The sequence below is a fragment of the Centropristis striata genome, chromosome 15 (assembly GCF_030273125.1).
Source record: "Centropristis striata isolate RG_2023a ecotype Rhode Island chromosome 15, C.striata_1.0, whole genome shotgun sequence".
Classification (NCBI taxonomy): domain Eukaryota; kingdom Metazoa; phylum Chordata; class Actinopteri; order Perciformes; family Serranidae; genus Centropristis; species Centropristis striata.
In genome coordinates, this window is record NC_081531.1 from 28,198,758 (window position 1) to 28,210,873 (window position 12,116).

The following is a 12,116-nucleotide window of genomic DNA, read 5'->3' on the forward strand; positions in this document are numbered from 1 at the left end:
TGCTCTCTCCCTCGCGCGCACACACACACACACACACACACACACACACACACATGAATCATGCGCAGCAGTCGTGAACAGTACTTGTAATCTGCTGAAAAACAAATCAACTCAATCGCATCTGATGGATGCATCAGCACAGGGACAGTAACTCATTATTACAGCTAAGGGGTATATGACCTGAATCATATTTTACTCTCAAGGACACTAGAAGTTCAAGAGTAAGTGTGTGAAGAGCTGTGTGTTGGCTACAGTTTGCATATTGATGAGTGTGTGAGGACCAGTGTGTCTCTACTGAGATCAATTTTAGCCTTTTCACCCCGGTTCAGTCCAGTCTGCTTCCCTACATATTGTCAGGCTTATATATCCATGAGGCTGTATTGCAGAAAAGTGTATTCATGGAGGGAAAGATGAAGAAAAATGGAAATACCAACTCTGATTTGAGCAAATATGCAACAGCACACCATTAGGGAATTCCATCTACCACGCACTTGATAACCGACAGGCTGCCAGTTACATATAGGCCATCAGTTTTTGATCATTACATTGGCATTTCTCTGAATCAGAATACAGGTTGCCTGTAACAGCTGAAATTCTGTTGTTTACTGAAACACTCAGCTTAATCTGGGGCACAGACAGCAAAGACTTCACTTTTTTTTGTATTTTCCTCGAGATCTGAATAAAACATATCACCTCTTCAATAATTCTTTAATGGAGGCTTCAAGGAAAGCTTGTACTGAGAATGCGTGGGGACCTCCCTAGACTTCAAACTTGGCCACCAAACTTAAACAAGTCTGAATTTATTTGCTTTAATAATGTTTGTTTTCTGCACAGATGTGTTGTCAATAAATCAGATTTATATGAAAAGTGAAAGGAGATTCCTAAATCTTTTTTATACTGCACAAGGACAAAAAAGTATAAAATGAATATAAGTTCTGACAGGGTTTCTGTCTTTTACCCAGTCTTTAAAAGAGTCTGAGTTTTGCAATGATGTTCAGGCAAAATAACTTGAGAGGATACTCAGTTCACAGGCTACAGTTGTGAATCATATTTTGTGAGCCTGTTAAAATGCATGAGGAATTCAAGTGTGTGAATGCCTAGAAAACAGATTTTGCAAGAGCACCGAATTCACAGATGTGTAGAAAGGATGTGTGGTTCTACAAACATTTTGAGCATGCATAAATAAAATATGTGCACAAATTATCTCAACAGTAAGGTTACACAAAATGTCTGTTGACTTCTGAGTACTGATTCAAAGCAGGAAACTGTATGTAACATCAAACCTCTGAGTTTCAATGCTTTGCCTGAGATTTAAAGGATAGCTCTTGTTCAGTCAGGGGTAGTACTACTGTATACATGAAAAACTTTTTAAACTATCTAACCTTAGTCCAACAATGCAGCAGTGCAATGTTATGTGTTACTTGTATTTTGGGTTTCTACAAGAACATATTTACATACTTTAATGTTCAAACATATAATATATAATATATAGTACTGTGCAAAAGTCTTAGGCAGGTGTGAAAAAAATTATGCTGGTTTAAAGGCAAAGGCTGGTCACACCAAATATTGATTTGGGCCCCGTTTACACGAGGACGCTTGCTGGTAAAAATTACAAAATATTTTATCGGAAGTGCCTTTCGTTTAGACGGTGATGGCTTTTTTGGGGCATAAAAACGCAAAAAAAAATCTGAAACACCCCTCCAGAGTGTAAAACTGTAATCCGCTCCGCCGTAGCGTATTTTTTGTTAATTGATAAAAGTAAACTTAATATTTCTATTTTTAAAGCATTCTTGTTTTACAGCATTTTTTCACACCTGCCTTAAACTTTTGCACAATACAGTATATATTTTTCTCATACTGCCAATGGCTGCTGCACCTCTATCCACCCTTTGTCTGAGACCCTCAATTGACGCCTGTCTCTTTAAACCCCCCTCCCAAAAAAGCCCTGTCTGCTCTGATTGGTCAGTGTTTCTGGGTCGTCCACATCTGTGTTTTGGTGTCTCTGTACCACTGTCATTACACTGGGGACATGATTGTACAGCACTGTAGGGGCTGCCTATATAAGCTTCTAAACCAAAAATACACAATCTAACATGTTGTAGCAGAAATGTAAAAAATGTGTGAAATAAACAATATCCGCAACCAAGGTTACAGATTTCTCTGACATTAGCATGTAGCTACATGTAGCAGTTGAATGCAGCAGCACTTTCTGCCATGAAAAATCATAACTAAAAGCTTCTAAACCAAAAACGACACAACTGATGTGAATATCCCAGCAGAAATGTATTCAGAAATTGGGAATAAAGATTCCAGGTAGCAGTGTATGTCATGTGGAAACTGAAGCAATGTGCCTGGAGCAGATAACCATTAAAACCGTTTATAGAAATCTATCACTTTAGCCACATTTAACATGAGCCTCCGACAGTGCAACATTACATCAATAACAGAAAATAAGAAAAAGCATAATATGCCCCCTTTAAAAATACACTCACAATATCTGATCCCATCTTTACAGCCCAATACACCAAGACAAAAATAGAACTACTGACTGACTATTACTTAATCAGAAGCAGGTTTCACCACACAATAAGGCTACATTAGCAGAAACAGACGGGTATTTTTTGCATGTGCACATGAAAGTCAAATTGGTCAGGACAGGAACAGGGTGCAAACTCTAGCTTTTTACACATAAAGGTTTTTTACACAGACAGAATTCAATTTTTCATGCAGTATTTTCCCATAGACTCAAAAGAAGTAATATAAAACCCCAAGCTGTCAGAGCATCATTTCACAATCTCAGACTCCTTAAGACTTGATCCCATGGCAGAGAGCTTATGGTGAACCCATATGGTGGTTGGCAATTTTTTTCTCCAAATAAATTCTAATTTCAAATCCATGATTATTCTCCTGAAACAATTTGCCAATTTCAGCTTTGGCTTTTTAGTTTCTGAGAAAAGCGTGATTTATTCATATTGCTCTATATCATGTTAGGCATATTAATTGGCCCACCTTCGTGGAACAAAACTAATTGTAAAGAAAATTGCTTTGACTAATGTAAACTCCTTCATGACTAGAAGATATTCACCCACACTCCGGCTTAATAAAAAACTAACTACACTCATTATCTCAAGTACATTGCAAAGAGCTTTCGCCCCTTAAGAAGACTGGAAGCAATATTCAGTTCAGAGCGTAGTGAAGATCATCTGGGCGGGCGGCTCATCAGTGTCCTAGATGTTTGACTGTGTGGGTACAAAAGTCTTTTTAATTTGTTGTGTGGGAACCAAAACCTTTTATTGGATGAACGTGGAGTAGGAGGTGCATGATGAAAGAAAATTTCAGTCATTTCAGAGGTGTAATAACATTTAAACACAAAAGACTGGTGTGATTATTTGTTGTTTATAAGGATATTTAGGTAATTATGGCAGTAATCAAACCAAATGATACTGTGAGTTATATTCCCATGCATGTCTGTGTTTGAGTCTCACCTGTTTTAGGGTTGATAGAGAAGAAATTCTGCGGGTTGCCAGCAGTGATGCGATAACTCAGACGACTGGGAGTGGCGGTGAGGTCAGGGTCCTGCGCTTGGATGCGGATGACTGACACATCCTTTGGGGAGTTCTCCATGACGACTGGGTGGTAAATAGGATCCGAGGTGAGGGGAGCATTATCATTGACATCCTCTACCTGAGAGGGAAAGAGGGGAGAGGAAAAAATAAGAGGAAGAGAGAGAGAGACAAAGTGGAGAGAGGGAGAGAAGGCAGGGGTTGGGTGAGGGACAGGAATAAGCGATGTTGTTTGTTTCTATTTAACTGAATTCTTTATCGGAGTTGGGTCTGAATGATAACACCTAACCATCAACATGTTAAATATTGCATTTGGTATCTTTGTTAATCAACAACTCATGAAATGCGGCATGGACTTGGTCTGGATTGATCTGTTATCAATCACAAAATGGAAATGTATTTACCAGAAAATGCCATGGATGTCACACTTTAAATGCACTGCAAATTAATTTCCCATCTTACAGCATAGATCTGGAATATTTATGGCAAAGAGAGCGTTGATTGAGTGTTTGCTGCGAGGCACAGAGAGCCAAGATGCTTCAGCCGGTGAATGAGGAGCACCTGTGCCTGATTAATCTCCCTGTTTTTGTCTGTGATGAAGAGGCCGGGAGTAAAGCGCCCGATCACACCGCCACACCTGAATATCCCACAGCCAGAAACGGCTGTTTGTTTTTTTATACACTGCTGAACTCTTCCCCAAAGGGTGAGCAGTGTTGGAGCAGTGATGTGTGTATTTGAGTGTTTAGACAGTGGATTACTTAGTGCCAAATGAAACAGAAGCTGAGGCAGAATTCCCTCTAGTGTGTATCTCTTGCTCACAGATTGAGCATTGCTATAGTTATCCACTGCACTGAGCACCATTAGCATTTCAGAGAGCAGCACACATTGTTGTTTAGCTTCATACTGTTACTTTGAAAGCAACACTCCACAAGAATATGCAGTAAAAGTGCCAAAACTAGCCTGCAGTTACATGTTTGCACACTGTAAGCCTTTATCAATGACAGCTGGAGACAAAGAAGCTAATCTGTTAGCAATACCCCTTTTGTCATCATTTTCAGTAGAAAATTGTCAGAAGCAATATGTTTGAAAACTGCATCACAGCAGGAGTGCTGGAGTTAGATATAGAGTAAAAGCCAAGAGGACATAAGTGAATAAAAGGTTAAAAATGTGGCTGGATATGATGGAAACTGATATGAAATTAAATCTCCAAGATTTCCGTTTTGTTCTAGTTGGCAGCACCTATAGTGATTAGCGGTAATTGCATGTGTGTTTGAGGGTCTATCTTCCCAGAGATCCAAAATGTGTCGCCTGTGTGACATCAGTCAGTTGGATTTGCAGTTTCATCATCTGTACTCATCAATCTTGTCTTAGTTTGCTCAAGTGTAGAAACCATTCTCGCATCACTAACCAAGATGAAAAATCTGTACAGGGCTTCACACACAAGTGAGTTGAGTCGTTTGCGTTAGCGATAGCTACCCTCTTTGGCAGGCCAACCACTTCTGGGTGATGAAAAACATTAATTTAACATTAAGTTTTTCCAGGAATGTCTACACAGACCCTGTTGATACAACTGAAAATGCAAGGTTTCTCATTAGTGCACAATATGCTCAATCACCATTGTGTTACCTTATTTGACGGCAGATAACCATGGACTGTATAAAATATGGACTTAGTGTGACATCACCAAAAGGTTTCTGAAGAGCCAATGTGAAGCTCAATGAGGGTGGCTCCCATGGCTCCATAGTGCCCGACTCCTCCTAATTCCTAGCTAATCCAAATGGGCATAAAAAATGGAGTGAGATGAATTATGCCGAATGAAACCTGGTTACTAGAACACGTCACCTGTGACGACACCTGCCTGTCACTCAAAGCAATCACGTATAACCTTAAGCCTTAATTTAATTGAATTATTTATCATTTTTAAAAGAGTGAGTTGCATAAAAATTCACCTGTACAGTTGTCATTAATAAGGAAGTTAGCTTTCTAGACCCAAACTGTTGATTTGTACCAGACTGTAAACATGTTTATTTCAGCTGTATTTAACATGGGGGTCTATGGGGATTGGCTCTCTTTTGGAGCCAGCATCAAGTGATTCAAGGAACTGCAGTTTTTGGCACTTCTGTGTTGTCTTCATTTTTCAGCCCCTGAAGGTTACCGCTTGGATTTACCAGACATGAAAATCTTGAGATTATTACTTCAAGCAAGAATTACTCAACCCAAACGATGTTGAAATATTAAATAACTTCCTGCCTGTAGACTTTAAAAAGTTATATGCTATGAGTGTGATGGCAGAGGAGCTGCTGCAGGTGTGACTTGGTGTACGAAGGTCGTTCAGTAATTAAAACTGCTAATTTACATTTGATGTTTTGAATTTGGGACACATTCCCTGCTTCCAAAAAGCTGTATCTAAATATAAAAAGCATGACGCTGTGGAATTTTTGTGATTGATTGATGTTCCACTGATTCGTTTTTATTAAAAACAGTCTCGAATTGAAATACTAGTTTGGGCACTTTGTGTTTCTGCTGATCTATCAAAAACCAAAGGACATTTCCTCTTAATAAAGCTTCTTCTTTTGCATGCATAGTACAAAGTGAATATTGGCAGCAGAAAGTCAGTACCTGAATGAAGACTTCAATAGAAGCTGACAGGGGTGTCACCCCTCTGTCTGTGGCATACACTGTGAGCCAGTAGGAGTCTTTGGTCTCACAGTCCAGGATACCTGCAGTGTAAATCACCCCTGTTGAAGCAGAGAGAAAGATTAATGTAGTTGTTACTTGGGCTTGAGAATACATATCTATTAGGTGTGTGTATGTGTGTGCATGGGTGTCATCTGCAGAATACGTCCGTAAAAGATCTCACGGGGAAAGTCTTTGAATACTAAGTTTCCGGAGGCAAAGACACAAATTCAGAGAAAACTTTGTGTCCTGGCTTCGGTGACATTCACAGGCATTAGCGGCGCCGCTGTAGTCACCTTCAATGTTTCAGCTTCTCTACAGCTAATCACAGCTGACCAAACTGCTCCCAGCTGCAATTTGCTTAGTGCTAAACGTACCCTGAACTGCCCTACACCAATAAAGACACACACACAGACACTCAGATGCTCATGCACATTGACTGGCGTGTGTTTAGTGGCCCTAAGGAAGATGAGTAGCTGACAGCTTTGGTGACCTCTTGAGGGACAAAAAGAACACTCACAATAGATGACACATGGTTGTCTTGCTTTTTTTTTTTTTTTTTGGAAAATCAGTCATGCAGGATTGTCCATGTTAACACTTAAAAAAAACTAGTTTTCTAGGTTTTAGGGTTCAGTCATGTCATTAAATAAATTGTCAAGAGCAGTGAAGCACAATCACAATGTCATGACTGTCACGTGCAGTTTACTTTTACAAAGAAAGTTAGGATAAACATCTAATTGCATAATTTTGACTGACAGAAAATAACACAGGAATAAATACACCAAAACTCATCAGTATGAACATTGATTTTTGCCCAGTGCAACTTTTAAAAGCTACCATGACTCTAGTGCTTCAACTGACTTAAAGAAAACCCAGACCTAAGACGTCAATGCTTGCAGAGTCTGTGCATGCATCTGTGATTCAGTTCACAAGCAATTAACCCCAACAAGATGCCAGGCAGTGTATTTACTCTGGCTCTTTTATGCTTACCTAACAGTCAACGGTGCTATTTCATTTCTTTTAATTGAAAACTGTTTGATGGTGAAGATGTTAGTGAGTTTATGAATCCTGCATGCAAAGACTGTTAGTATTATCATTAGAATCCATATTAAAAGTAGTGGTAGTAGTGGCAGGGGTAGTATTTGGTGTTGGATGAATGGTCTAAATTCATATTATTGAACTATATTCATACCTTGTTTTTCAGTGTTACCATTCAACATAACTAATGTGTTACAAATGGACAAATATGTGAGAAAACTTAACATCATTGTCTGGGTATTTTCACTCTGTTTCACATGTGTTGGAATTAATCGCTTTGTATTGCTAATGTGTAAACGGATTAAAAGATAACTTCAAAGCTGAGATCTTCCCAGAATTTCTTAGATGTCTATAGCAGCCTGTAGACTGATATCTATGTGAAGAACTTGGGTTGGTTTTGCCAGGAGAATCCAAAGAACATGTGAGCATGCCTGACCTCTCTTTACCTCCTAAATAATGCTGCACAGTGTGCAACGTCTGTCAATAAATATCTGCCCCCACAACAACAAAAAGTTCACACATAGGAAGTATATTGTGATACATTAGCTTGCTTGCTAACATGGACATATTTCTAGCTAGTTGACATGGCAAAAATACTGTCTTGAGTGAATAACGTGAGCTGAATCATCTAGACTCCTCGGGCTAATTTGGCTGGAAAATTGGCTAGCTTGTCATTTGCAAATTACTTTATCAGCTAACATTTTGAGCCAGATCTATGCAGCATAGGAAGCTTATAATTAGCCCTTGCTCACTCACATTATTGTTAGCAAAACAATCACGTTCATGCTCATGCATGTCCCATCACTGATTGGGAGTATGCGCTCATGCTTGATTGTCAGGATGTTGACTGCAGTTTACTTAACAGCCACCGGTGTCACCAATAACAAGGATTTTCTGAATAGGGTTGCCAACCGTCCCTTGAAAAACGGAATCGTCCCGTATTTGGAAACAAAAGCACCTGTCCCCTATTAAGATAAAAAGGGACGCACTTTGTCCCGTATTACTGTAAGAGTAAAAAAATAGTCAGTAAAATGCCAATGGAAAATGAGTAAAACAGCGATTTATATGAAAACTTATGGTAAACTTATTCCCAGGCCCGACCTGCTCTGTGACCAATGAGCTGACAGCATATTCACACACGAGTATGACCATACAGAATACGCTCATCCCATTGGTCGAGGAGGTACTGTTGCTCACGAAGATAGCGGAAGACAACAAAGCAGCATGCTGTCACAGTGACACAGACGCCGACACTGCTTTACAGGGCGCCCTCGAGCAGCAATGCCACTAGTACGTAAAAAACGTGAGGAATGGGAAGAAGGAAACAGCTGGGTGGAAAAGTGCGTTATAACATCTATAAAGTGCACTGCCCAGTGTGCCGGCGCTCTTTTTCCGTAGCCCATGGTGGACTGACTGCTCTGAAACAACATGTTTCCAATACTGCGGTCACGCCATCTGCCCTTAAAATTTTAGTGCGCAATTACGTTGTACTTTACAGTAGCCCGTTTGTCATGCAGCTGCATGACTCCAAAATAGCCATTCAATTTTGTCAAAAATTGTTACAAGCAAACTCCACTGCATTCTTGAAGACTTTTTACTGTAATATTTGGAATTATGGAATGCCAAAATCTTCTAAAATGGCCATTCAATTGCATGCATGCTACATTTTAAAAGCCAATAAAAGGAATAAATCAAATTGTTATCAGCAAACTCCAGAAGACCAGGTCCCCATTGTCATTTTGCATTAAAGTGAATTGCTGGATAATAATTTGTTTCCCATGTATTCATATCACACAAAAATATGCATCTTATTCAATTCAGGTTCAAGTCAAATCGTTAAAAAATCGATTCAGTCACAAAAAAAGGGGCTAAAAAAATTCATGACGCCAGAAGGGGAGAAGGCAATGAGGTGTCCCTTATTTATTTTTTAGGGAGGTGGCAACCCTATTTCTGAAAGATACACATAGTATCTTTAACAAGTGACAGCATCAAAATAGACAGCGCATTTTATCAAAAAACTATGTTTTCCAGGCCATGTAGTGCAAAGAGTAGACCAATATGGAGGTCTATAACTCCAGGGAGGCAGAAAGAGCCAAGACAGTTCAGCCCAGACTCCACACACCGGGGATTAACATGCTCACTGGCACTCTTGCTTCATTTCGTGCCTAACCTTGGACACCATTAAAACATTTTTGCAGGACATCAAACATCATAGAAATATGATGTTACCAGACAATTTGAGCACAGGTACAATATCAATGATCCTTTGTGATATATTATTAAAATATGAAATTATTATTCTTACTCAAACTATAGATGTCTGGTTTTGCCTAACTTGGCCTTCCACTCATACACAGACCCGACATGCCCAGGTTAAAGTCATACAGTCATGCAAATCATGACCAGAGGTGTGACTGTGTGGCCTTTTTTGTGTTCTTAGTCAGTCTCATTGCAGCCCGCTCAGCCGCATGGCGAAGGTGTTACCTTATCGCAAGAAAGTGTGTGTATATGTCAGATTATGACTAAGCAGCTGCCCGGGACAGGAGCATGCACAATGCATAGTAAAAGTGTTTGCTTTTGTCGTCCTTGACCGTGTCCTTTTCAAACCACATCTCATCTCTGTCAGATAACTTGACAGAGAGAGGCGAGGAAAACAGAGCTGGCTGTTTCAAAAGCTCTTTGAACTTTAAGACCGACAGGCACTATTCAGTGAATTCAATATAAATCTGACTTGACAGCATCCATTCTCACCATAAATAACACACTTCAAAAGAGTGAAAAAAAATGGGAGGGTCATGGCATATTTTCTAATCTAGAAGTTCACAGTACGCTTGGGTTTACATCCATCTGTCATGCCAATTCAACTTTCCATTCTTGAGAAACGAGCTTTGGGGACCCACTATCTAATTAATGCCACCCTATCAAATAATCAATCCGAAGATTGATGAGAAATTACCGTGCGGATTTCTCTGCATCTTGAGGCACAACTGAATAGCTCTGTGTGTGGCAGAAAGAAGACATCAAAAGTATGGCCTGTTAATTTTTTAACAAATGCAGGATGGATTACTTTCAGAAAGTCTGTTTGCCTGTAACTTAAGGACTGCTTTATCCTGACTGTGACAAATCCTGGCGCTTGCAAACCCACTAATAGAAGAGCAGTGGCTTCTGACAGCTGCCCAATGAGAAATTGCAGGGCTTGCTTTCCCCCTAACCAATGACAAGAATACCAATTTTTGTTCAAAGTACAGAAGTGCTAAGGATTTAAGCCAGAAAAGATCCTGCTTCCTTTCTCATACATAGCCTCTCATACTTTCCACCCATATTGGAGTGAGTCATCTCAAGCATCTAAATATCAAACGTGGGAAATTCATAAAAAAAAATAAAAAGAAGAAAGTATGACAGACAATGGAGGTGTCACAAGCTACACAAGATGCATCATTGAGCCAATTTGCAAACTACAGGAGAGGAAAAGCCGAAGTTAAGACATGCTTAACAAAATGGATTTCTCACACAATATCTAATTCTCTCTGTCCCTTTTACTCACGCTCACTGTCTGTCTCACTCTATCTTCACATACTTACTTTTGGCACTAAGAGCCACAGATTGACAAGCAGTCAGAGCTGAGCCACTCAACATGGCAGCTAAATGCATGGTGGGAGGATGGAGCACAGCTACTCTGTCCACGCCTGACAACACAGACTTCTACGCTACAAGATAAAATGAAACACTTGATGAGGGAAAACTTGGCATGCGCTTACTGTCTCCTCTCATCTGATACCGAAAAGGGGCCAGAGACTTTTCACTTGCTTATGATATTAAGGAAACAAACTTCCAGAGAGAGAAAAAAATATATAAAAAAAGGCCTGGGAGGAAGAAAGCAGTATTTTGTTCTGACACTTTTTATGTACTCCAGACTCCCCTGCATCCTCTTCCTTCCTCTCTTCGCTTCACTTACACCCCCCCACCCGTCCCCCCTCTCTCCCTCTCTCCCTCTCTCTCTCTCTCTCTCTCTCTCTCTTGACTTTCTGCTCTAACAAGCACTCTGATTTCCCCTGAAAAATCTGCACTCAATAAACTTTCTCACTGGCTGTGATGCGCCTTCCAGAGGTTTTAATACTAAAGTAAATAACAGTACCAAGTACTATTACAGAAGTCTTTAGGGATCTGTCTTTGTACTATAACACTGCTTTGCCTGTCAGTGCAGTGTGTACATGAAACATACATAATTGAGAGAGAGAGCGAGAGAAAGAGTTAAGGCAACACACATTCTCTGCATTTGTCCATCTGTATCTCTCTCGCTCTCTCTCGACTACAGTCAATACTAATTAGCCTAGTTAAAGGTCAATACAGGCCTCCAGTGCAAGTGGTGTACAGTAGGGACCAGCTGACAAGGAAAGAGGAAAGCGGCCAGAATAGGACGTTGGCATCTGGCACCTAAAAATAAAAGTTAAAGTTGGCTGAAATTTAAAACTACTTTTTTTGTGGGGGGGAGGGGTCAGCCACAGGTCACTACAGTGGCAATTACTATTGACAACTGATATTAGTTTCTTTACTATAAAGTATTGCTTTTAACCCTTGTGTTGTCTTGATGACCCGCCATTATGTTAAACAGCATAAGAAACCCCATTAAAGATCTATTTTCAGAATGACCCTAACATGAGAAAAAGTAAAACATATGCAACATATTCTACCCACAATATGTTGCAGTCTTTAATATATGTTTAATATTAATTAAAGCAAAACAGTTTGGTAAGGTTTAGGCAACAAAACTATGTGGTTAGGAAAATATCACAGTTTGGGTTAAACAGTAAGTACTTTTGTTACGTAACTTATGTTAGC

At 39.7% G+C, this 12,116-nt stretch overlaps 1 protein-coding gene across 1 annotated transcript in view; it reads right to left on the reverse strand.

The window, feature by feature from the left end:
• The window catches only part of LOC131987209 (protocadherin Fat 3), a 64,519-nt gene that overhangs the window by 42,258 nt on the left and 10,145 nt on the right, over window positions 1-12,116 (reverse strand). Inside the window, exons 5-6 of the mRNA XM_059352395.1 lie at window positions 6,183-6,301; window positions 3,486-3,684 (exon numbers count right to left, since the gene is read on the reverse strand). Coding sequence (XP_059208378.1) covers window positions 3,486-3,684; window positions 6,183-6,301 — 318 coding nt within the window. The remainder of the gene's footprint in view (window positions 1-3,485; window positions 3,685-6,182; window positions 6,302-12,116) is intronic.